The sequence below is a fragment of the Lutjanus erythropterus genome, chromosome 23 (genome assembly GCF_056507025.1).
Source record: "Lutjanus erythropterus isolate fLutEry1 chromosome 23, fLutEry1.hap2, whole genome shotgun sequence".
NCBI classification, from domain to species: domain Eukaryota; kingdom Metazoa; phylum Chordata; class Actinopteri; order Lutjaniformes; family Lutjanidae; genus Lutjanus; species Lutjanus erythropterus.
The window spans coordinates 1,421,051-1,447,574 of NC_139339.1; the positions used below are offsets into that span (position 1 = coordinate 1,421,051).

General features: G+C 41.1%; 5 protein-coding genes across 5 annotated transcripts; all 5 read left to right on the forward strand.

The window, feature by feature from the left end:
* Positions 1–7,257: 7,257 nt before the first annotated feature.
* LOC146305193 (uncharacterized) lies at positions 7,258–8,136 on the forward strand. The gene has a single exon (XM_084713046.1). It carries the CDS (start codon positions 7,258–7,260, stop codon positions 8,134–8,136), a length of 879 nt encoding a protein of 292 aa, XP_084569172.1.
* Positions 8,137–10,690: 2,554 nt separating this feature from the next.
* On the forward strand, positions 10,691–11,581 carry LOC146305194 (uncharacterized). Its single transcript, XM_084713047.1, has one exon. It carries the CDS (start codon positions 10,691–10,693, stop codon positions 11,579–11,581), a length of 891 nt encoding a protein of 296 aa, XP_084569173.1.
* A 907-nt stretch (positions 11,582–12,488) lies between these two features.
* Positions 12,489–15,673, forward strand: LOC146305195 (uncharacterized). Its single transcript, XM_084713048.1, has 2 exons — positions 12,489–12,494; positions 14,765–15,673. The coding sequence occupies exons 1-2, from the start codon at positions 12,489–12,491 to the stop codon at positions 15,671–15,673; spliced, it is 915 nt and encodes a 304-aa protein (XP_084569174.1).
* A 5,043-nt stretch (positions 15,674–20,716) lies between these two features.
* Positions 20,717–21,654, forward strand: LOC146305196 (uncharacterized). Its single transcript, XM_084712102.1, has one exon. It carries the CDS (start codon positions 20,717–20,719, stop codon positions 21,593–21,595), a length of 879 nt encoding a protein of 292 aa, XP_084568228.1. The 3' UTR covers positions 21,596–21,654.
* A 1,535-nt stretch (positions 21,655–23,189) lies between these two features.
* Positions 23,190–25,172, forward strand: LOC146305197 (uncharacterized). The gene is made up of 3 exons (XM_084713050.1): positions 23,190–23,260; positions 23,906–24,071; positions 24,276–25,172. Exons 1-3 carry the CDS (start codon positions 23,190–23,192, stop codon positions 25,170–25,172), a joined length of 1,134 nt encoding a protein of 377 aa, XP_084569176.1.
* Positions 25,173–26,524: the final 1,352 nt, after the last annotated feature.

The window sequence follows — 26,524 nt, forward strand, 5'->3', positions numbered from 1 at the left end:
TAAAACATTGTGTTTGTTTGTCTTAGCGTGTTGACTGTTGATCCGCTGGTTAAAAACACCAACGTACTGGATCTTTGCAACCGTAAATGACGTGGGTCTTTATCTGCGAACAGAGCGGGGAAGTGAGATCTGACCACAAGTGATCGCTCACGTGGAGACGCATCGTAATTCCAGGTGTGAACTGTCCACTAAAGACGGATGTTAATGTCAGGTGTAAACAGGCTCAATCTCATCATCCACCTTCATTTACCTGACTGACATTAAATAATTCACTAAACTAAACTCTTCTGTTAACAAAAATGTTAAGAAGTAACCAAAAACAACTTTTAGAAACTTTCTTTAAGGACTCACAAGTTTAAAAGCATTTCTCAAGTTGCACGAATTGATAAAGTAAATGCAAAACACAATAAAAGACTTAAGATTTCATGTATAAGAACATCGTGTAAAGTGACTTTGCAACCTGTAATCAGCCTGTAATTGAAGTTACCCCAAAGATTCAGTTAATAAAATATCACCCGTCTCTTCAACAGTGAACAAACATTAATATCTAAATGTAAATCTGTAAACAATAATTAATAATCAGTTTATAGTTAAAGAAGACTCACCTCAGCAGAGTTTCTCTCTGATCGTCTCTGAACTCTGACTGCTCACTGATCTGATCAAATATATCTTCATACAAATCAGTCATTAAGGTGTGTGTGTGTGTGTGTGTGTGTGTGTGTGTGTGTGTGTGTGTGTGTGTGTGTGTGTGTGTGTAGAACAGGTGAGAGAGCACGACTGTGGGTTTTTTTTGCATTTCATATTTAACGATCCCTTTCATGGTAAATTAAAACAGGTAAATGTATTTTTCAGATGGAGTCACAGGGAGGTCAGATCAGCAACAACACAAACACACAGAATTAACTTTTATCACATTTATTTCTTTATTTAAATACAGTGATTTCTTATATCTTTATACTACATTATCATATAAGAAGGATTACACTGCAGGATTATACTGATTAATATAAACATAAAATAATTATCTCATACCGCTTTGACTTTCCTAAATGCTAAAATAAATTTCCTAGCTTTTTAACATTTTATTTGTAGAGGCGTGCAAATGACAATGTCTGATGCCCTGCAGCCTGAAACACAGGAAGGACCAGTGGTGGTTGTGTTCAACGAACCCTGAACTTGTGGAAGAAAAACGTCATTATGAAAATGTGCCTGATGGGATATTTAGTTGGATTTATAGTCCAGAGTCTCACAAAATCTCTAGTTCGATTTGCAATATGCAAAGAAGTCGAGTCCTGCTGCTGTGACTGTGACACACAAACACCTCTGTGTCTGATCCAGACAGGACCGGACAGTCAGTCAGTCAGTCAGTCAGTCAGTCAGTCAGTCAGTCAGTCAGTCAGTCAGTCAGTCAGTCAGTCAGTCAGTCAGTCAGTCAGTCAGTCAGTCAGTCAGTCAGTCAGTCAGTCAGTCAGTCAGTCAGTCAGTGACTCTGGAGACTCAGGAGGACGATCAGAAACAGCTGCTGACGAGGTAGGTGTGATTTAATATCTCATTTTCAATTAGTTTAATCAAAGCTTTTTTGTAACCTTACATTGGGGAGAACACACACACACACACACACACACACACACACACACACACACACACACACACACACACACACACACACACACACACACACACACACACACACACTCATCTGTTAATATAATGTTTTGTTTGTTTCCAACCCTCATTTTCTCCTCACATTCATGATGTAGCGCTTTATAAATTTAATATTAATATCTTCCTGTTAGACATGAGATTTAAAATTCTTCTAGTTTGGATGGTTCTTTACATTCCTACTGTTTCTGAAGGTGACGTCTTGTTGCAGGAATTAAAATAAGCAAGTAGTTCAGATGCAAGTAGTTCAGACCGTTTTAATCTTTTAAACTGCTGACCATATTTTCATCGATCTTTACGGTGTGCAGATTTTAAAAATGGAGACATTCATGCTGTTCGAGAGCGTGACACACTATTTATCAAGCTGTGAGATTCATTCTGCAGCTTTGCACCAAATCTGAACTAACTGTCCTGTTTATCAATACGTCATTTTTAACAACATTTAAGATGAATGTTATCAATCAGCTCATTTTCACAGAGAGTCAAAGATTTAAAAGAAGTTACTTTTCTTTCCAGCACCTCTTCACCAATTAGACAAACTACAGCCAGAAGCATCAATTTAGATTTTCTTCATCGATTCCGATTTATAAAGTTTTAAGATGTGAATATGGCCGACACAGAATCAGATACGTGACGCTGACTGGCTGATCACCGGCTGAAAACTGAAGGTTGCTGTTTCTTCTCACATATTTTTCCTGTATCTTATATTTCATCGTCATGCATTCTTCTTCTCTATCTGTCCATCCAGTCATCCGTGTTGACAGACATGTCGGTCAAGTCTTCCTCCAACTCCTCCTTCTATCTCCTCCGTGACGAATGCAGCGTCAGCGTGTGCGCGTCGCTCTTTACGGCCCTCTTCATCAGCTACGTCCTCCTCCTCCCCGTCTCCATCTTCGTCCTCTACGTGGGCTACCAGCGATGGAGAAGACAGCGCTCTGTTGCCACGGCAACAACGACGAGCCACTCCGACATCTTCACTTTCAACATGGTTGCCCTGGAGCTGATCACTGTCCTCGGGTGTTGCTTCTTCTGTTACGGCATCTACACCGCTCATCAAACTGTACTGGCGTTAGGGTTGAGCATTTACTCCATCATCTCACCTGGACAGACTCTGTTTCACCTCCTCACCTGTGTGGATCGCTACCTGGCTGTTGTTCACCCCGTCACCTACCTGGGGCTGAGACAGGCGGGCGGAGTCAGGATCAGAAACATCAGCATTGGATGCGTTTGGCTGCTCTGCCTTGGATCACTGTGTTTATCTGCGGCCACTGATTATTTTAACTTCTTCTATTGTTTTGTCCTCTTGGTCCTCTCCTCCCTTGTCGTCTCTTACTGTAGCTTTTCTGTTCTCTGCGTTCTGACTCGTCCAGGGCCGGGGGAAGTGAGCGGGAACAGGAAACAGGTTGACCAATCAAAGCAGAGGGCTTTCTACACCGTGATGGCGATAACAGGAGCTCTGTTGTTGAGATGTTTGAGCAGTCTGGTCTCTACTGTAATTAACAAAACATCTGTGGCAAACATGTGTGAAATTTGTTTGGTGTTGTGGTCTACAGGCTTGATCTCTCTGCCCAGCAGCCTGATCTTGCCTCTGCTGTTTCTGCACCGCGCGGGAAAACTACCAGGTTTTAAACACAACACTGCATCAGGCTGAGGGTCGGACTACAGAAAAGGGGGTGTAACATTAAAACGAAGGTTCTTTTATTACCAAATAAAGTGTGAAATTAAGTTAACAAATTAAATTAACGTAAGGGTTAATTTAACCTACTAAAAGAAAACACAAATATATACAACAGCCAAGATGTCTGACAACGACACATGGACAAAGACAAAGACAAAGACAACAACATGCAGACCTCCCTCTGCTGAATGGCCCTCTGGCCCTGATCGGCTGCACTCTGCAGGTTTTTAAGCACCAGGTCCTGATTGCAGAGCAGCTGCACCTGATGCCAATCACTGCAACCTGCAAGGGGGGAGGGGCAGAACCTCAGCACAGGAGAACACAGAACCACACAGACACTGTGGCATGTAACACCCACCCAAACCTTTAATCACAGTTCTGATATGGTGTAACACGTTTAAAAAAGATAAAATAGGTGGGGGAAGATGTTACTGTGTTGCTTTCAGGGAGCAGTTTTTCATGTTTCCATGTGGTTTGTGGGTTTTAAAGGCTGTTTTTTTTAGTTTTACTGTGTGGTTCCTTAGTCTACTTGGGTACTGTCTAATTCCTGGATGATTTTTGGTGGTAATTAGCGTGTTGCACTGAGATTTTAGACAGTAGCTAAGGTGTTACTAGGTGCCATCTTTGGACAGTTATTGGGGTTTTGCTGGTTCTAGTTGATCTTTCATTGTTCATGGTGGTTGTGAGTGTGTTACATAATTATTTCCAGAATGTTGCCAGGTGGTTGCTTGGTAATCCACAGAGGTTTCTTGTGTGTTGTGTAGTGGTTTCTGGAGTGTTGTAGATGGTTTCTAGGTTGTTCTACGTGATTACTACTATCTTTTAATTGTATATTGTTACAAAGCTGTTACTCTGTTGATTTACTTTCCACAGTTTGCATTCTGACATGAGAAATTTGGTTTTTTTTATAAAACCAATGGCCTTGAACTGTGATTCAAAGGCTTTAATAATTATTGTCCTAATTATAGTCCATAACCTCCATTATTTCCACCAAATCTCTGTAAGATCATATGAGCTGTTATCTTCAATAAAGAATCATGATGAAATAATTCTACAAATGAGAGTTTTTTTTTTACTCCTTGCTGCACTCTTTGAAAAATCATCAGTGATTTTTCATCACGTTCGGTTTGATTAAATGTGGATTAAATTAGAGTTTGACTTGTTTGTGTACAGGAGCGTCTCCACAGACAGACCACTTAATATGATCCTGACAAATTCATGGTCAGAGATGCGAATAAATGCAAAACAGAATGAATGATTTGTTTTCAGAAGGTACAAAGTAGCAGCTAGTGGTCATGCAAATGAAAGAATAAACTATGTGTCTCTGATTTAGTGTTTGAGTTCCCTGAACCGGGCAGGAAAACTACCAGACTGTAAACACTCAGTCAGGTTGAGGGTTGGACTACGGTGCCTATGGAAAGTCATCACGCTCTTTCAAAAGAGTCACTTTTTCTTAAAACCTGAATCAAAACCCATGATAAAATGTCCTTTTCCAGCATTATGTGCACATTTGACCACAGAACATTTAACTAATGGAGGAAATAGGTCTTTAATTGTCTTGGTCTTTTGTTCTTTTGGATGGGATCCACAGGGACATTCACCTTCCTACCTCTAAGACAGCATCGTGGGGTTGTTTGTGTGTGTTGTTTTTTTCATGCTAGAAGGTGAACCACAGAGTGCCACGGGTTTTGATGTACTTGGCACCATCCATTGTCGTCCTGACCGACCGCCCAGAAACCAGGTGTTCATTAGATGTTAATTAAATTGTATGATAATTTCTTACAATGTTGCCTCCAGTTTGATGTTCAGGGGCTTGAAAGTGTAAATGCTGCTGGAAAAAATTAAAAGGCGCCTCCTCACCCCCGTTTGTTCACTTGCTTAGTTTCAGTCAGTTCCTGGATGCCCATTGGATCAATTTGATCCCATAGACACTCAACGGTTGAGCAAAGACAGCTGTTGTGCATAACCTCAGACTTCAGTGAATACATAAAAAGCCAGGCCTTCAAGCATTTATTAAGCTTCGGTCACACATGCAGCCTTTCCCAGAAATGTTCCACCATTTTTCCCTGGGAGCCGTCATGTATGAATGACTGGAAGCTATTCTTTGTCTGAAAGAGGCTTTAGATTCTGACTCTTGGAAAGTGGGACATATTGTAAAAATCCCCCAAACTGTGTAATATTTTTTAATATCTCTACTATCTCTTTGACCAAACAGTTAACAGATAGTTTTTTCTAGTTCTAGTTGATTTTTATGAGGTTTCTTGTGTGTTGTGAAGTGGTTTCTACAATGTTGCCAGCTTGTTACTGGACTGTTATCGATGGTTTGGTCAGTGTGTGTCTGTCTTCTGCGGTATATGGTTGTAAGATTGCTACTGTGTATTTTGCATTTTGACATTAGACGTATGTCAGTTATACTTATGGTACTTATGATGGGCCTGTAGACAGTTATTGGGGTGTTTTCTAGTTGTAGTTGATTTTTATTGTGTTCACAGTAGTTAGAATATCGCCAGGGGGGTGTTTAGCGTGGTTAGCAGGGTGATGTAGACATCATTACCTGTGATGTCAGTATTCAACTGACCCTGCACTCGTGGAAGAATAACACCATTAAGAAAATTTACCTGATGGGATTTATAGTCTGGAGTCACACAAAATTAGCTGTCTGATTTGCAACATGCAAAAACCTCCACAGTCCTGCTGCTGTGATTCTGACACATCATACAACACACACACACACACACACACACACACACACACACACACACACACACACACACACACACACACACACACACACACACACACACACACACGTATATGCATAGATGGACCAGACAGCAGTGGACGGCAGTCACTGATTGACTCCGGAGAAGGACGATCAGAAACAAGAACTGCTGACAAGGTGGGTGAGATTTAATAACTTTTTCAATTAATGCCGTATAATTTGAAGAAATTCATGCTGCTGTATTATTATCACAACGTCTCCCGACCCCCTGAACGTTCACAAAGACTTTAAAATTGGTGTCATGTAATGAGTTTAAATGCACAAAAAACATTTGCAGTATTCCTGTGACAAAAAATGTTTTGTTTAAAATGTGAAAGGCCTCTTGATGTTCATTTCATATCCTGGATAACCTCCAGGGGAAGAACATCAAAAAGATGGAATAAAAGTGTAGAAAATAGTACAGAGAAAGAATTTTAACATCAGAACATTTTGCATCACACAATAATTTCACATCATGCTGTTGCATTTATTTTTTATTAATGGTTCTATTAGACTGGGAGATATATTTTCCAGTCACAGCAGGAATGTGACTGATGGAGTCTGAGAGAAAGTTTGAACTGACAGAGCTGTAAATGAACGAGTGTCAATGCTTATGATCGTGCATTTGCTTTCTTGTATGTGTGTGTTTGTGTGTGTGTGAGTGTGTGTTGTGTGTGTGTGTGTGAGAGAGTGTGTGCTGTGTGGACCTGCAGCAAGTCTGCAGCTGAAAACCAGTCTAATCTTGAATACTACTGGGCTGATCAGCCTAATTTTTTCGTGCATAATCACGACTGCTGAACGATCTCTGTGATTCAAACAGATTCAAACTCCCCTTTTTTTTAAATTATGTTTATGCTTTTTATTTCTTATGGCTGGAGGCGTTGTGTTTTCCGATCATCCCATTCTTGTAAACGCGACGTCTCAAGAACGACGTATGTGGGCGTCATGTTAATGTTGCCAGAACTTGGTTTGCATCTGGTTGCAATTGTGGTGGCATTGCAGTAGGTGCTTCACCATCTGATGCCCGGCTGGAATCTGCACTCTGCCGAGTGACATCTTCTAGTTTGAATGTATGTTCAAGCTAAATACTGTGTTTAGTTGCTCAAAGTTAAACTGTTCTTTCTTTCTTCTTCTCCAGTCATCCATACAAATCAACATGTCGGTCAGTTCTTCCTCCAACTCCTCCCTCCATCCTCCACCTGATGACAGAGTCTGCACTTCGCTCTTCACAGCCTTCTTCATCAGCTCTGTTGTCCTCCTCCTCCCTCTCTTCATCCTCGTCCTCTACGTGGGCTACCAAAGATGGAGGAAACAGCGCTCTGTTGCCACGTCAGCAAAGTTTAGCCACTGTGACGTCTTCACCTTTAACATGGTTGTCCTGGGGATCATCAGTGTCTGTGGGTTGTGCTTCCACTGCTGTGGCGCCTACACTAATCAACAAAGAATAACTGTAGTGGGGACATACATCTTCTCCATTATCTCACCTGGACAGACTCTGTTTCACCTCCTCACCTGTGTGGAGCGCTACCTGGCTGTCGTTCACCCCGTCACCTACCAGGGGCTGAGACAGGCGGGCGGGGTCAGGATCAGAAACATCAGCGCTGGGTGTGTTTGGCTGCTTAGTTTTGGATCACCGGTTCTATCGCAGATCGGTTTTGTTTTTAACTTGACCTATATTTTCATGCTCTTGGTTTTCTCCTTCGTTGTCATGTTTTTCTGCAGCCTTGCTGTTCTCTGCGTTCTGATTCGTCCAGGGCCGGGGGAAGTTGGCAGGAACAGGGAGCGGGTCGACCAATCAAAGCAGAGGGCTTTCTACACCATCATGGCTATAATGGGAGTTCTGTTGTTGAGGTTCTTAAGCAGCCTGGTTTCCATTACAATAGTTGCTTCCCCTATGTTCAGCTACAGGGATTATTGTTTAGTCACATGGTCTGCGGCCTGGTTCTCTCTGCCCAGCAGTCTGGTGTTACCGCTGCTGTTTCTGCACCGGGCAGGAAAACTACCAGGTTTTAAACACAACACTGCATCAGGATGAAGGTTGGACTGCATCAGAAATCGTACCTGTTTGAAACTGTCATTTACACCTGAAAATCTTGCGGCCTGAAATTAAAACCCACTAAAAATATATTTTTCCAGTTTTATTCATACATTTTGCCTTAAAACATTCAACTAACAAGAGAGGTTGTGAAAATCAATAAAAACTACAAAACCAGACTAACAGGCTGTGAAAAGTGACCATGAAGTTTTGTGGTGAGCAAATCTGATTTTAATGTGTTCATCAGCTTCTAGACGTGATAACTGATGACATTGTGTGGATATTAGTTGTATTTGCCACTTGTTACTTGTGGTGGTTTTAGGGGCATTATAATTAGTTTTAGTTCTACAAATGTTGTAGGTGATTTATTTGTTGTTGCTAGCTGCTCTCAGGGGGCTGTTGGTAGCTTTCGGATGTTTGTAGGTGGTTTCTTGATCACTGCAGGCTGTTGCAGTTTTACTATACGGTTCCTTGCAGATTTCTACGTGGTTGCTAGGACAGAAAAAGCACTAGCTATTGTGGTATTATCTAGTTTGTAGATATTACTGGTGGTAATTATGTTGCAGCTTTAATAAACAGATTTTAGACATTAGCTAGGGTATTACTAGATGCATCCAGTGGTGTTGCTGTGTTTGCTCGTTCTAGTTCATTTTTTGTAAAGTTCGGGGTGGTTGCTAGTGTGTTACTTAGTCATTTCTAGAATGTGGTCAGATGGTTTCCTTGGGATTTCACTGAGGTTTCTTGTGTGTTCCATGACAGTTTCTACAATGTTGTCAGGTTGTTACAAATAATAACTGGTCAGTAGTTTTTGGATGTTTTTAGGTTGGTACTAGGACATTACAGGCTGTTTTTAGAATTTTACTATGGGGTTCCTAGGCCATTGTTAGGTGGTTGCAATGTCAGCTCACTAGTGTGTTACTATCTAGTTTCTAGGGTGTTTAGTGTGGTTACCAGCATGGTTGCTATGCTATTTTTGCCAATTTTGGTTTAACATTCTACATTTTGCATTTTGACATTAGAAAGTTATTCTAAAACCAGTGGGCATAAACTGGAATTCAAAGGCTTTATTAATCATTGATCTAATAATGATGTATAACTTTTATTGTTTCCATCACAACTGTCAGATTGTATATCATATATTTGTTCCATGTTCTTCAATAAACAATCATGATAAAACAACTGGACAAACTTGATCGAATTGTGTCTTTTATGATTAAAATCTGGCTACACTTATAGAGATATAATAAACAAAACACTGCCAGTTACTTTTTAAAATTAAAATAAGGATTTTATTCTGACATTGGGATCTTTTTTACGCAACAGTAAAGTCATTTAAATGTTGTTTGTGTGCCAGAAAGTACGGCTATTAAAGGCCAAACCCATGTTGTTTCAGCACGATGGATGGGTCTGGCAGTCAGTCAGCAATGGTGATTTGTTTTTGGAATAATGGGCTGCTGGAACAACGGCACAGAACCATTATATATATATATATATATGAACAGGAGTAGCATGACTGCCATATAAATGTGGCTTGAGATGGATACCTTTTGGTGTTAGTGCAGCTTAGTGACATGGATTCTGCAAAAAGCCATCTTGCTGCAGTGACTTTGACTTAAACACCAAATCATTACTAATGGTGCTCGTTTTCAATTGACCCTGCACATGTGGAAGAATAACGCCATTAAGAAAATTCGTCTGATGGGATTCATAGACTGGAGTCACACAAAAGTAGTAGATTGATTTGCAACATGCAAAAACCTCCACAGTCCTGCTGCTGTGATTCTGACACATTAAGTGATGCAGAGACAAGCACATGAATATGTGGACCTGATAGTAGAGGACAGCAGTCATTGATTTCAGAGACTCAGGAGAAGGACGATCAGAAACAACAGCTGGTGTCAAGGTGGGATGGCTTTAAAAACTTTTTCAGTTAGTTTATCAAAGTATTTGTCAATCAACAACTGAAAAATTCATGTTTCTCCATGATCATTACCAAATACTTCATCCTAATCTCCTAAATAATCATAATAACTGTAATTTGGTGGCATTGAATAGATATTATTGCTCAAAAACATTTTCAGTTTATACATTTCTGTAAAATACAAAAGACTTCTTCTTGAAATAATACAGAATGTGAGATTAGAAGCTTTTCAATGCATCAGTTCAATGTTCACTTAGTATCCTGGATGCTCTCCAGGGGTAGTACACCAAAAAGAATGGAGGAAAAAGATTTTAAATGTAGAATAATTTCAAGCCATGTTTTTGCATTTATCTGGCATCAGTTTAATAATGTTTCTGGATGACTGTGTGATGTATTATGCAGGCATTAACAGGAATGTGTGCAGTATAGACAGTCTGAGGGAGAGTTAGTGTGATCTGACAGAGCTGTAAAGGGATGAGAGTGTTTGTGGGGGTCTGGAAGGGGTCTTGGTTTGAGTGCATTTTTGGAACCTGCCAAGTGACGTGTTCAAGCTAAATCGTATGTTAAGTGAAATTGGTTTCTCTCTTAATTTCTTCTTCTCTATCTGTCCATCAGTCATCCATACAAATGGACATGTCACTCAGTTCTTCCTCCAACTCCTCCCTCCATCCTTCACTTCATGAATGCCCGACCTCCAGAGTGTGCACTTCCATCTATACAGCCCTCTTCATTGGCTACATTGTTCTCTTCCCTCTCTCCATCTTCGTCCTCTACGTGAGCTACCAACGCTGGAGGAAACAGCGCCCTGTTGCCACGGCAGTGATGACGAGCCACTCTGATGTCTTCACCTTTAACATGGCTGTCCTGGAGCTGATCGGTGTCTTAGGGTTTTGTTCCTACAGTATTGGCACCTACACTAATCACTTCACTCTAATCATGATGGGGTCGTCCACCTACTCCATCATCTCACCTGGACAGACTCTGTTTCACCTCCTCACCTGTGTGGATCGCTACCTGGCTGTTGTTCACCCCGTCACTTACCTGGGGCTGAAACAGGTGGGCGGGGTCAGGATCAGAAACATCAGCACTGGGTGTGTTTGGCTGCTTAGCTTTGTATCACTGGGTCTATCACACATCAGTGTTGTTGTTAATGTCATCTATAGTTCATTGCTTTTGGTCTCCTCCTCTATTGTCGTCTCTTTCTGCAGCATTTCTGTTCTCTGCGTTCTGATTCGTCCAGGACCAGGGGAAGTGGGCGGGGACAGGGAGCGGGTTGACCAGTCCAAGCAAAGGGCTTTCAACACGATCATGGCAATAATGGGAGCTCTGTTGTTGAGGTTCTCGAGCAGGCTGGTTTCCATCGTGATACATGCTTCACCTGTGTCAGACTCCTGTGATGTGATTTGTTTAGTAGCATCAGTTACAGACTGGTTCTCTCTGCCCAGCAGTCTGGTCTTACCTCTGCTGTTTCTGCACCGGGCGGGAAAACTACCAGCCTGCAAACACAACACTCAGTCAGGTTGAGGGTCGGACTACAGCACCTACAGAAAATCATCATGCCCTTTTCAAAAGATGCCCTTTTTGTCTTAAAGCTTGTATTTTTTTCCAGCTTTATTTATGCATTTTAACTTTGATCATTCAATAATACCTAAGACACGATCATGTTTTGTTGCATCCATTTCCCTTCAATCCTGAAGAGAAACACCCCCAGATTATAATGTTGCCACGACCGTGCTTCACAGTCTGTGTGATGTGTTCTGGGTTTGGTTCTGGTGTGTGAGCTGGAAAGTGACCAGTGGTACCAGAACAAATATATAATAATCAATCTAATGGGCTGATCACTTATCCAAACTAGACATTCCACCAATTACATTTTGATCAGAAGTTTTTAAAATGTTATTTTAACTTTGTTGTCAAGGGTTATAATGTGTAAATACAACTGGATAAAAGTTAGATTTAATTTATTACATGTTATTAATTTCCTGGATGTCTATAGAAATTTCTAGAACGTAGCCAAGTGGTTGGAGTGGTTTCCTCAAATCTCGCCAGGTTATGAGTAGAATTTTATAAATGGGTTCTAGGGTGTCTTTTCCACAGTATGTGGTTGCTAAGCTGTTACTGTGTTGTTGCCAGTTTAGTTTTATATTTCACATTTTGTATTTTAATAATCTACTGCATTCAGTGGTTATAAAACCAGTGGACATTAGTTGGAATTCACAGGATTTATTCACCATTGACCTTAACTTCTGTTCTCTTGTTGCTTGAACATGAATATTATTGTTGAAACAGCTGGTTTCTGGTGTTATTTTATTGGTGATAATTAGGTTGTTGCAAGGAGATTCTTCACAGCAGTTACCGCCTCACACGTCGCTTCCTATAGGGCAGGTGTTGGGGTGTTTGCTAGTTTTCATAGATTTTTATGGTGTTCAGGATGGCGGTCAGTGTTCACAGAGGTTTCTTGTGTGTTGTGTAGTGGTTTCTGGAGTGTTAGGTGGTTTCTAGGTGTCTTTTGGGGTGTTCTATGGTATATGGTTGCTAAGCTGTTACTCTTTTGCATTTTGACATTACAAAGTTATACAGTTTAAAAAAAAACAGCGGGCATGTGTCAGCATTCAAAGGCTGTGGTTATTATTGAAGTCATAACTTCTCTCCATCACAACTCTGTGAGATCACATGACCTGTTATCTTCAATAAATAATCATGAAACTGGATTGAATTGGGTTTTTTTTATAACCAACATCTTGCTATACCTTTTGAGAAATAATAAAGATACCTACCAGTACAATCCACAGATACACTATTAAACATGAGCCTGTGACATTTTCATGCACACATACGACCACAGACAGGAACAAATGCAGAACAGAAGTAATGGTGTGTTTTCATAAGGCACAGATCTCGGAGTGTATAAATCAAGTCTGTGACTCCAGAGATTTCACTGAGGGTAACAAATCTCATGCAGTATTATTTACCATCATTTATTATTCTGCACAACAACCTCACCAATACGCTGATGCTCACTATTCTGCTTCTGGACTCGAACACCTTCAGACACCAGGACAAATAATTTAGTTAGTGTGGGTCTGTCACAGGCAAAAGTTGCTAGTAAAATGTAGTTGCAGACACACAACACTGCAGAAATGGGTAAAGAAAATTTACAGCGTTAATGTTCTGCTTACAGACCCCAAGAAGATCAAACTAACAAACCTGAGAATCAGCATGCAGGAATAGAGGACAAGCAGAGATTGAACAAGAATTCGAGTTAAACTCAGGAATATTTGTAGAGAAACACACACAAACACACACTGTTTAATATGTACAAAAACTAAGGACCAGGAATTTACTGATGAAGCAACCAAGAAAAAGTCAAACCTTCTGTACGCTTATAAGATTATGTGAGTTAAAATATATTGCTTTTAGTGACACTGTAGCTTAGTGAGACTGGATGCTGCAACAAGCTGTTCTGCTGCTAATGGTGGTGCTGATGAATTTGAATTTACTGAAGGACAGACCCTTGAGATGTAGCATCTCATTTCTGAGGAGGTCCTATAAACACAAATACAGAAAGAAAGGGCATACAAACAAATGTTCAACTGACTCAGCGCTGTGGAAGAATGATGCCGTTCAGAAAATTTGCCTGCTGTGATTCATCATCCAGAGTCACAAAATTGTTAGCTTGATTTGCAATATGCAAAAAAAACTCTCCTGCTGCTGTCTGTCATTCTGATGCATGATGTAATGGAATGTATGCACACACACACACACACACACACACACACACACACACACACACACACACACACACACACACTTATGTTTGATCATATAGCACTGGACAGCAGTCAGTGCTTTTGGAGACCGAGGAGAAGGACGATCAGAAACAACTGCTGACATGGTGGGTGTGATTTAATAACTTTTTCAATTAATTTATCAAAATATCTACCAAATATTTTCTCCTAACCGAACAGCAACTTTGATTTGGTGTCATTTTATTTGTGACATCGCTTAAAGAACTTTTTCAGTTTGTTCAGAATATATGTAAGTTTAATAATGTTCATGTAAAAGACATAAGACCTTTTCTTGAAGTAGATAAGTCATTTTGATAACACTTCATAAGAAGGTCCACAACATTTTGAGCAGTTAGCAGGGAAGAAATGAGGAATTAACTGCTAATGAACCAACAGTTCACCTGATCAAATTTTATAGAGTTACTAAAGGCTGAAGATGATGGTAGAAGATGATGAGTTAGAAAAGAACTGACTGGGAGGTCTTATATTAATTAAACATTAATATAATATTTAGTGATTAGTTAATATAACAGTGCAACCACGTAGAATAATGTCATTTCATTTTATTGCAGGTTTCAAACAAACAAAGTGGGTCATTTTAGCTCAAACATAAATTCTGGTGTAGTACGTAATTTTATGTTACCAGCATGAACATTACCATGTGACTTATTTATCTAAAGGTTCTATGAAGTCTGGATGACCTCTGTATATATTATACAGGCATTAACAAAGCATGAATGACTGAGTGACATGAGGAAAGGTGGAGTGTCAGTGTTTGTGGGGCTGCACAGGAGGTCTAGGCTTAAACTCAGTTTTGAACATGTGAAGGGGACGTGTTCTGGATTCTGTGTTCAGCTGATCTGTGTCAAAGTTCAAGTTAAGTTGGTGTCTCTTTTTTCTTCTGTGTCTGTCAATCCAGGCGTCCGTACAAACAGACACGTCAGTCAACTCTTCCTCGAGCTCCTCCTTCCTTTTTCCACTTGAATCCTACAAGATGAAAGTGGCCAACTCTCTGTTCACGGCCCTCTTCATCAGTTACCTCCTCCTCCTCCCTCTCTTCATCTTCGTCCTGTACGTGGGCTACCAACGTTGGAGGAAACAGCGTTCTGTTTCCACGGCAGTAATGACGAGCCACTCTGACATCTTCACCTTTAACATGGTTGTCATGGAGATTGTCTGTGTCTTGGGGTCTTGCTTCTTCTGTTACGGCGCCTACACTAATCATCAAACTGGAATGACAGTGGGGTTGTACACCTACTTCATCATCTCACCTGGACAGATTCTGTTTCACCTCCTCACCTGTGTGGAGCGCTACCTGGCTGTCGTTCACCCCGTCACCTACCTGGGGCTGAGACAGGCGGGCGGGGTCAGGATCAGAAACATCAGCGCTGGGTGTGTTTGGCTGCTTTGTTTTGGATCACCGGGTCTATCACACATCAGTTTACTTTTTGGCATTATCTATATCTTCTTGCTCTTGGTCCTCTCTGCTATTGTCATCTCTGTCTGCAGCATTTCTGTTCTCTGTGTTCTGATTCGTCCAGGGCCGGGGGAAGTGGGAGGGAACAGGGAGCGGGTTGACCAATCAAAGCAGAGGGCTTTCCACACCATCATGGCAATAATGGCAGCTCTGATCTCGAGGCTTCTGATCAACCTGGTTTACACAGTGATATCTGTTGCATGTGCATCTGTGTTAAGTGGTACTGACATGTTAATAGTGGTTTGGGCTGCAGGCTGGTTCTATCTGCCCAGCAGTCTGGTGTTACCTCTGCTGTTTCTGCACCGGGCAGGAAAACTACCAGCCTGCAAACACAACTCAGTGTCAGCCTGAGAACCGGGTTAAAGAGAGATCTGACTGTACTCAATCAGACTACCTTTTAAGAAAAGAGGTTAAGTAAAAATGAGGAGTTCCAGCAGTCTAATGTGCATCCAGGCGTCTGTAGCAAAAGTCTCTTTGTCTTGAAGTTGGTAAGAAACATCCAATCATTGAGTGGAATCTAAAGATGACGCTCTGTAGAAACAGTTTGAATTTTTCTCCACACCAATGGCTCATGACTGACTGTGAAAAGAGAGATACTGTTTCTTTAACCTGTTCTCCAACTTTGTTCATTCGAAAGGTTTCCTAAACACGATTCAATGCTCCTTGTATACAAGTGTATTTTCTATTCATTTTATGTATCAACATCAAGGTTCTGGAAAAATTCCCACTGATTGTCGTAGCAGTTTTTAAGCAACATTAGCATGTACACACACACACACACACACACACAGACTTAGAGAACACACAGGTGTTCTGCTCGGTCACATTACCTGATTTGAATGAGCAGCAGTCTGATTTCACAGGTCATTTGAATCCTGTCAAAGTTTAGTGGACAGAAGAAATGGAGTAATAAATATGTGCTGCTTCACTTCCAGACAGACATGTCAGCTGTAGTATTAGCTGTTAACTCAGTTTTTTTATTGTTATTTTCAGGTTGAATAGATCTAGGCAAGAACAATACTTGGTTGGGTTCAGGTGACAAAACTACTTCATTAGGTTTAGGAAAAAAAAAAAAGTTTATGAAACAAAAGAACTTCATTGGGTTTTGGCAGCGCAACTACTTTGTCGGGTGCAAATTGTGTCTAATATAACTTTATTGAAATGTGATTGTGACTATTCATTTAGCTTTTTAGGACTGTATACATGAACAGTGTATAGGTTACTCTATTAGTAGTTGTTCCACAGATCATGTGTGTCTGTCCATATTCATCCTAAAGCTAACAGCTAACTCTTTTTCTCACCTTTTAAATTAAACTGGACAAAAAAAGCTTCATGTTTTGTGTCATCTGCTGGAAAAAGTGTGTACAGGTGTGCCGTATTAGCAGCTTTGAATAAAAGAGACACCGATGTTATCCAGGTGTTAGCCAGGGGGTTAGCTGGGTTAAACATGTCACAGAGATAAATGTCGGTAACTAAGCAAATACACAAAACCAAAAATGTTCAAGTCATACGTGTGTGTGTGTGTGTTTTGTTTTTATTGTGTGAAGCACTTTGTGTTGCACTCTCTTTGAGTGAAAAGTGCTATATAAATAAAGTTTGATTGATTGATTGATTGATGACATAATCTGGTGGAACTGTCACATCTTCATCTAGACTTGACTTTACAATGAGAAAAATATTTTTCAGACTTTTTTTCAAGTCTTTATTTTAATTTCATGTTCTTTGTGTATAACGTGTGTTTTATTGATTTTATTTTATCTTTCAACAATTATATCCTTCTTGAAAAATTCACGGTTGGTGTCGTACCGGCTTTTAAACAACACATTAAGCATGTGGGCGTACAGAGGCTGAGAGAACATGCAGGTGTTCTCGGTCACATTATACAATCTGATTTGAATAAACAGAAGTCTGAGTCATTTGAATCCTGTCAGACTTTAATGGACACATGAAACGAAGCAGTGAAAGCTGCTGCACATACTGAAACTTCAGCAACACAGAAACAAATAAAACAGTTGACTGAATTTTGATTGTGATCACGTCTTTCCTGATGAACTGATGCGTTAGCTCTGTCTCATGTCTTGTATTTAACACTTTTACTTGACAGGTTGGCTGGATGTAGAGATGGGAGGAGCCAGAGTTGTCAGGATTCATTGGTTAGGAACAGTTAATGTCTTTACCAAATTTAGTGCAAGTGGTGCTTGATGAGAAACCAGAAAATCACCAACAGGTGGGATTCATGATCTCATGTAAATTTCTATTAGCCATGGTGCTAATTTGGCTAATGGCCAAATCACTATCAAATGTTAGAGTTTCCACGACATTAAAAGTACTGAAAATTTGTATACTTACTAATTTTAGAGAAAAAGTCTTTTTTTTAGAATTATTTGATTTATTAATCAGAGCAGTGATGCTGTTCTGCAGGTGACATGGTCTTACATCATTATGTGGTTTGATTCGAGTCTGGATCCTCATCCTATATTTGTTTTACAACATGCAAAACACTTCCTGCTCCCATCATACAATAACCCACACTCAAATATATTAATGTATATCCAGACCAGGAACCAGTGAAGAGCAGTCAGTGAGTCTGGAGACGCAGGAGACGGACGACCACGAACGACGACCGATGACAAGGTGGGAAAATTCATGATGCTCAGTATTATTACCAAATATTTTATCTACGACATACAATAACATTACTAACTTCATATGATATACTTGCCAGAAACACAAAATCAACTGAGCTCAGTTCAGTTGTAGTTTTTTTAAGGTGTTAAGGTGTGTGGAGGGGATCCAGGTTTGAATCTTCTGAACATGTGAAGAGGACGTGTTCTTGTTAAATCATGTGTTAAGTTGATCTGTAACAAAGTTCAGTTTAAGTTGGTCTCTCTCTCTTCTTCTCTATCAGTTCATCCAGTCATCCGTACAAACAGACATGTCACTCAATTCTTCCTCCAACTCCTCCCTCCATCTTCCACTCGATGAACACCACAACTTCAGAGTCTGCCCTTCGCTCTTCACAGCCCTCCTCATAAGCCACATTGTTCTCCTCCCGTTCTTCATCTTCGTCCTCTACGTGGGCTACCGGCGATGGAGGAAACAGAACTCTGTTGCTATGGCAGCAATGACGAGCCACTCCGACATCTTCACCTTCAACATGGTTGCCCTGGAGATGATCAGTGTCTTGGGTTTGGGCTTAAGCTTTTTTGGCACCTTCAGTGTGAAGATAGTTGGAGAGAAGATTTTCTCCATCATCTCACCTGGAGAGACTCTGTTTCACCTCCTCACCTGTGTGGAGCGCTACCTGGCTGTCGTTCACCCCGTCACCTACCTGGGGCTGAAACGGGCGGGCGGGGTCAGGATCAGAAACATCAGCATTGGGTGTGTTTGGTTAGTGAGCTTTGGATTAATGGCTCTACCAATGATCAATGATCGTTGTTACATCATCTTTCATATTGTGTTCTCGGCGTTCTCCTCTATCGTCGTCTCCTTTTGCAGCCTTTCTGTTCTCTTTGTTCTGATTCGTCCAGGGCCGGGGAAAGGGGGTGGGAACAGCAGGCAGGTTGACCAATCAAAGCAGAAAGCTTTCCACACCATGACTGCAATCATGGGAGTTCTGATGTTGAAGCTCTTGAGCAGGCTGGTTTACACTGCGATCTATTCTACATGTGAGTTAACTGTGTGTAATCTTTGTTTGTTGTCGTCTGCAGCCTGGCTCTCTCTGCCCAGCCGTCTGGTCTTACCCCTGCTGTTTCTGCACCGGGCAGGAAAACTACCACACCGTAAACTCTGCTTGAGAGCTGGGTTAGAGCAGCATAAATGAGATGCAATTAAATGAAATCACATTATAGAGAAATATAATGTAAATTAAGATCATATACCTTTTAGAGAGTTATGAAGTAGTATTTTGTGCGTCCTTTGTACATAGTAAAAGTCTTGTTCTACTACACTACACTACAGGGAACAAGCATTAGTGGTATCATTGAGGTGGCTGTTAGATGTTTTGACCCCAGCTGTATTTTGCTGCTGTGTTCTGAAGTTGGTGTTTCCTCTGTTGAATGTCATTAAAGGATTGATTCCCCTGAGAGCTGCTTTATGTCGGTCATTCCACACAGGATCAGGATCAGAATGATCAGCGCTGGTTATGTTTGGCTGCTTTGCTTTGGATCACTGGGTCTATATGACCTCGACTTTTATCTTAACATCATCTACACTTTCATCATCTTGTTCTTCTCCTCTATTATCATCTCTTTCTGCAGCATTTCTGTTCTCTGTGTGCTGGGAGGCGGAAGAATAAGAATAATGTGACAAGAAAATTTGCCTTCTGTGATTTGGTTGTCAGAAAAATTTCTTGTGCAACATGCAAAACACCTCCAGCTCCCACCTGTCACTGTGACACATGAACATCCTTATTAACCCAAAACCACACACGTTACACACATGCATTAGTGTACATTTGGACCATGAACCAGTGAACAGCACTCAGTGAGTTTGGAGGCGCAGGAGGAGGACGATCAGAAATAAACACTGCTGAAAAAAGGTGGGTGTTCATTGATAACTGATTGATTTTGCTGTGTTGCTCCTGCCAAAGCAGTAAAAAAGAAATAAATCCTCTAAACCTGGATGAAGTTGGATCCAAAATATTAAAGGTGTAATGATCATGTCATGCAATGATGTGTCAGAGGGTTAAAAATGTGATCAGTTGTTTGTGTTGTTGCCGATCAGCTCATGATCTCCAATACAGCTTCTGTTCTTGTATATTTATTGTCTAAGCAAGAAAAGACATGTCTGTCATCATTATATTAATTATTAAATATTTTTAATGAAATAAATGAATTTAAAACATGCATGCAAATACTACGACATTTCTAATTGAAATATAAAGTATCAGATCACTGAAATGTTTCAATATCAGCCAGCTATATAGTCACAATCATGCATGTAGCATTCAAAGACATCATCCATCTGGAAGTTATTTACTAAGATGTGTTGGCAAGATAGTAAGTGGAGGTGAAATGAAGAGAAAAAAGTGAAAATGTTTCGCAAACACTGTGCATCCAGGAACTATTACAAAGAGGTGCACATTAGGAGGACAATATTTCAAGCAGTCATGTTGAAAGTGAAATGAAATGACAGAGAACCAAGTGAAGTCCTCACTAAACATGCTCGTGCCAAACGGTAAGGTGGTACCTGAAGGGTTCGATATTTTCTGAGGTGGTGCACAGTGTGACGGTAGTGGTGTGTTCATGTATGATGTATGTCTGCTGTGTTTAGTTGCTGCACTGATAGCAGCTAATGGGGATCAGCGAACAACAATAAAGCTGGTTATGTTCGATGGCACTTTAACAGCACAGCTCCTTCTCCTCCTCAGGTCTTCATCTACAAACAGCAGAGATGTCAGTCAACTCCTCTTCTCCCTCCAACTCCTCTCTTGATTCAGTTCTCTACAAGTGCTTCAGTTCTGCAGAAAGTATTTTAACCACCACTGTCTTCAACATCACCAAAGCTGTCCTCCTCACCCCCCTCGCTGTCTTCATCCTCTATCTGGGTCATCAACGATGGCGGCGGCAGCGCTCCTTCACTGCAACGAGCCACTCTGACATCTTCACCTACCATGTGGCGGCCATGGACCTGATCTGGGGCCTGGGGTCGGCCTTTGTCTGGTGCAGCGCCTCCCCTGCTCTCCCAGGTGTGATGAAGGTGGGGTTCTGGCTTTCTTCCATCCATTTCTATGGAGAGACCTTCTTTCACCTCCTGACTTGTGTGGAGAGATACCTGGCCGTCGTCCACCCCGTCACCTACCTGGGGCTGAGAAAGGCGGGTGGAGTCAGAAACATCTGCACTGCGTGTGCTTGGCTGGTGCCCTTTGTATGCATGGTAGTAATTACATTGTGCCCCCCTACTTTAGTCATAATCCCATTTTTTTGCTCCATGGTCTTCTCTGTAGTTGTCGTCTGTTTCTGCAGCCTGTCAGTTCTCCGTGTACTGATTCGTCCAGGGCCGGGGGACAGGGGGCAGGACAAAAAGGGAGTTGACCAATCAAAGCAAAAGGCCTTCATCACCATCATGGCCATCATGGTAGTGCTGTTGTTGTGGTTCGGAGGGGCCCTTGTTTCTTACGCTCTGGATGCCTCACCACTGCTGAGCCCCAGGGTCGGCTGTATGTTGATGATGTCTGCGTACTGGTTTACGCTGCCCAACAGTTTGGTGTTGCCTCTGCTGTATCTGCACAGGGCGGGAAAACTACCATGTTGCCGTTATAATGGTGGGTAAAGATGAGCACCGGATGGCATTACATCTGAGGAGGTTATAGTTTTGTGAGACTGTTTAGGTTTGTGGGTCTTTTTGCTCTGATTCAGTCTCGACCAACTCCTGACCAACTCCCAACTTTTTATTAACCAGCTCTAACTTATGTGCTTATCAGTTATTGATTGTGTCTAAAGAATGTCAGTTTTCCACAGTGCAAAGTGACGTCTTCAAATCTCTTGTTTTTCCCAACTAAAACCCCAAATATATTGAGTTTAATATTGTGTTTAACAAAGAACAGCATCCAACATTTGAGAAGCCTGAACCAGAGAATGTTTTCTGTCTTTACTTAAATTAAAATATTTTTTATTTGATAATCAGACAAACTGCTGATTAATTTTCTTTCAGTTGACTGATCCAAATAATCATTGCAGAATATTGAATCCTGCTAATTGTTCGAAAATTGATTGTAGTACATCAGAAATCCCTAAATTACAAGATTATCTGTGTGACAGTCAAGTAATAATGATATTATTCTATTCAAATGAAGTAATAAATGTGACAATAATAATTGTGTGTTTCTGTGTGTTTCTGTTGTGTATCTATGGATATAATTTCATGATAAACTGATGCAGAAGACATTTAATGATGATGAGTCTGTCCTTGGCAACAGTCTAAAAGTCCATGCAAAACTTAAACAAACTCATACAGTGCTCCTGTAGACCGCAGCTGCTGTCCAGTAAGTCCTGCCAGGCGTAAACTGGTTTAATGGGATCTTCTTTGCATGTTTCAGTGCAGCCTCTCCGTGCAAACCAAGACGGTCCTGTGAATGGAAAACTATATCAATGTGGTAGTTGCCATATGAATAAAAGATGTAAGCCTGGTGGCAAATTCAAGATGAAATATAAAAATCTTAACCCAAAGAACATCACCCTCTCTGTGCTGCAATTCGATCATGGCGCACAGAATTCTAGGAATTTGAAGAATCTAGACTAGAAGGTGCTGCAATGGATTACATGAACTTGTCATGTGTCCAACAGTGGTTGATTCCTTCTGCAGAACAGAGGAAACCCCGTGCAGGGTTTGCTCCACTGGCTGAATAAAGCTTCTCAATTCAGCAAAAAACTGGTTCTCCTTTTGAAAGGCTCAGCTGCTGCTAAGAGCTACAGTCAGAGGTTCATGCCGACTTTGTTTTGCTATACTGTCCCAAATTGAATTTTATGTTATAAATTGCAAAATAATTTAGATTTGTAAGCAACTGACTTTTCTAAGACGTGTTAAAACTTAATTCCAACTCATTTCAGGAATCTAACCAAAAACTGAAATTCGAATATCCTACTGACTTTCAGATGAGGGCACTGAAGGCGTAACAACACTAATTCATTTGCAGGTTTTAGGACTTATTCCTGCAGTCCTCTGTTAGATGCCTACCAGTGGTGCCGTTTTGCAGCTGACATGTTCTCTGGTCGAATAATACAACCTTATGTGATTTGATCTGAGTCTACAGTCATCATAAATTTGTTTTACAACATGCAAAACACCCCCTGCCTCCACCTGTCACTCTGAAACATGAAGACTAATAACCCACACACAAATCTATTATTGTATATTTAGAGCAGAAATGAGTGAACAGCAGTCAGTGAGTTTAGAGACACAAGAGAAGGACGACCACGAACAAACACTGCTGACAAGGTGGGAGAATTCATGCTGTTCAACTGTTTTTACTAAACATTTCATCTAATCCAAATATCAATGACTTAAATATTTGGGTCATTTAATTAATTGTATAGTTTTAAAACGTTTTCAGTATTCCTAAAAAATATGAAAGACCTCTGCTTTAAATAACACTCTGCTAGTGTAGATTATAGAAAAGACTATAGAAAGCATTTTCAACATAAATATTTGTGTGACATTGCAGAATAATGTCACGTAGGGACAGGGAACACAGAAATGAAGAGTCTTCTTACTTTTGGATTGATACTAAATATGGTGATAATGTTTAGCCTCATGTAATATTTGTAGTTAGGTTTAGGTTTAATTTAATTATCCACCTAGTTCATCTTTTGTTGCACGAGACTGTGGACTGTTGAGCAGCTGAAGTCGTACATCAAGCAAGAATGAGAAAGAATTTCACTTTAAAACTTCAACAGTGTCTCAGTTCACAAACACTGAGTGTTAAAAGGAAAGATGACGTGTCACAGCGGGAAACACGATCCTGTCACAACTTTTTCAAACATGCTGGAAGCATCAAATTCATTAATTATCCAGGTTGATGAAATGCTGCCATGACGATACAGCCTGCACCTCCTCCGGTGCCCTTAGATCGGCTGTCTGCAGGGTCATCAGCCGGGTACTACTGACCTCCAACGGAACGTCTCCTGGTGGCGGGGCAGCGGCAGCTGATGTTCCCACAATACCACGGCATCCTACCTCAACCAGGTATATGATGGTTCTCCAGCCGGCCTCCGTGCACTCGGAGTACTTCAGCCTATTCCTCGCAGAGGTTCTCCTCCTGGGACCATTAGCTCGATGAGGAGCGCAGTCTTGATGTCACTGAACCACATAACTACATCCGGGACACGTGAAACCAAAAAAATGTGTCAAGTTGCTGTTAAACAAATTGCCACATGATTCCTGTAACTTCTGTTAACGCTCTTCTCTCTCTCTCTCTCTCTCTCTCTGTCTCTCTCTCGCTCTGTCCATCCAGTCATCCATTCAAACAAACATGTCTGTCAGTTCTTCCACCAACTCCTCCCTCCATCCTCAACTTGAATGCTACAACTGCGAAGTGTGCAATTCCATTTCTACAGTCTTGCTCTCCGTCACAGTCCTCCTCATCCTCCCTCTCTCCATCTTCATCCTCTACGTGGGCTACCAACGATGGAGAAAGCAGTGCTCCGTTGCCACGACAGCAATGACGAGCCACTCTGACATCTTCACCTTCAACATGGCTGTCCTGGAGATAATCGTTCTTTTTGGGTTCTTCCTCTACTGTTACAGCGCCTACACTAAGCGACTGAGTGAGTTGATTGCGGGGGTGTACATCTACAACATCATCTCACCTGGACAGACTCTGTTGCACCTCCTCACCTGTGTGGAGCGCTACCTGGCTGTTGTTCACCCCGTCACCTACCTGGGGCTGAGACAGGCGGGCGGAGTCAGGATCAGAAACATCAGCGTTGGGTGTGTTTGGTCGTTTTGCTTCATGTCACTGGGTGCATCTCACATCGGTTTTCTTTTTAATGTCATCTATAGTTTGTTGCTTTTGGTCTTCTCCTGTATTGTCATGTTTTTCTGCAGCCTTTCTGTTCTCTGTGTTCTGAAACGTCGAAGGCCAGGGGAAGTGGGCGGGAACAGGGAGCGGGTTGACCAATCAAAGCAGAGGGCTTCCCACACCATCATGACAATAACGGGTGCTCTGTTGTTGAGGTTCTTGAGCAGCCTGGTAGCTACTGTGATGTATTTATCATCTGAGTCAAGCGACAGTGATTTTTGTTTAATGATGTCATCTTTGCCTTGGCTCTCTCTGCCCAGCAGTCTGGTTTTACCTCTGCTGTTTCTGCAGCGGGCAGGAAAACTACCAGGTTGTGCTGCGTCAACTTGAGAATTAACCTAATGACATTAGATTAGATTAAATCAGACGACCTTATAGTAAAGAACATGACAAGTTAAGATCACAGAATTATTAGAATTTAATTTTGACGTTTTTAAAGGTTTGTTTCCCCTAAATAAGTCAGATTTAAAGTCAGAACTGAGCCTTCTGAAGTCCCTCCATGCTCCAACAAACTTTAGCCAGCTAATGATTGATGTATATTAACCAGCTAGTTAGCTAGCATTTTGCTAACATTTGTTCACAAAGCAACGTCTTTTAACCACCTTCGAAATTTGTTTTTCTTTGCAATGTAGAGAAGCCCTGCATATGAAAAGGGGACACTGAATGAGGTACTAGGCTTGCTAAATTGTCAGTTAAGTGTCAGAACACTGAGAAAAGACCAGCGTAAAGTCAGAAAACCTTTTTATTCATCAGAGTCTACTAAATTACAATAACTTATTATGTGAAAATAATATTACAACCAGTGGTTTTGTTCTGCAGGTGACCCTGTTCAGTGAAAAGAAAAATTTGCCTTCTGTGATATATGCAGTATAAAGGTTTGCTGTGCAACATGCAAAACACCTCTAGCTTCCATCTGTCACTCTGACACGTGAACATTATTAAAAACCCAAAACCACACAGACGTAAGGATTGGTGTGCATTTGGACCAGGAACCAGTGAACAGCAGTCAGTGAGTCTGGAGCTGCAGGAGGAGGACGATCAGAAACAAACACTGCGACAACAAGGTGGGTGTTCATTGATAATTAATTGATTTTCACTTCATATCGTGCTAAAATACAGCTCTATAAAGGCTGATGTTGGTCAGTTTTGGTCCAGGCTGAGACAACTACTGGATGTCAATTTTTGTTCACACATTCATGTTCCCAAACGGACGCTGGTGATCCTGTGACTTTAACTGTAAAGTCACCATGAGGTTGACAGATAGATGCGTTGTTGTCTGGAGAAACGATTGGATGAACTGTCACCAAATTTAGTCCAATATAGCTTCCATTCTTGTACATTTATTGTCTAACAATTGCAGAATGACCTGCCACCTGTGGTGGGCTGAACCTTCCCAAGGATCAAGGTGGAAATGCAGTTTTTTTCCATCCTATTGTGTTTTATTAAGGGTCCAAGCAAAAACTGTATCCAGAAATCCCACTGTACGAATACTAACCAAAATCAGCAGGTGGGTTGCAAGTTCCACCACGGACCTCGAGGTGGCGCTGTAACGATCAAGTTTACGTTTCTGCACTTGTCTTGTGAAAAATCCTCAGACTCAACATTCTTTCTTCTGCATCTTTCTTCATTTGTCTTTTGCTTTAAAAATATCAGTGTTTATGACTTATTCTCCTCTCCTCCTC

Excerpts from the sequence above, each read along its gene's own strand:
- LOC146305193 (XM_084713046.1), top strand. The coding sequence starts at position 7,258 with ATGTCGGTCAGTTCTTCCTCCAACTCCTCCCTCCATCCTCCACCTGAT.
- LOC146305194 (XM_084713047.1), top strand. The coding sequence starts at position 10,691 with ATGTCACTCAGTTCTTCCTCCAACTCCTCCCTCCATCCTTCACTTCAT.
- LOC146305196 (XM_084712102.1), top strand. The coding sequence starts at position 20,717 with ATGTCAGTCAACTCCTCTTCTCCCTCCAACTCCTCTCTTGATTCAGTT.
- LOC146305197 (XM_084713050.1), top strand. The coding sequence starts at position 23,190 with ATGAGTGAACAGCAGTCAGTGAGTTTAGAGACACAAGAGAAGGACGAC. Across the intron at positions 23,261-23,905 it reads GAACAAACACTGCTGACAAG|GGTCATCAGCCGGGTACTAC; the intron begins GTGGGAGAATTC and ends GGCTGTCTGCAG. Across the intron at positions 24,072-24,275 it reads TCAGCCTATTCCTCGCAGAG|TCATCCATTCAAACAAACAT; the intron begins GTTCTCCTCCTG and ends CTGTCCATCCAG.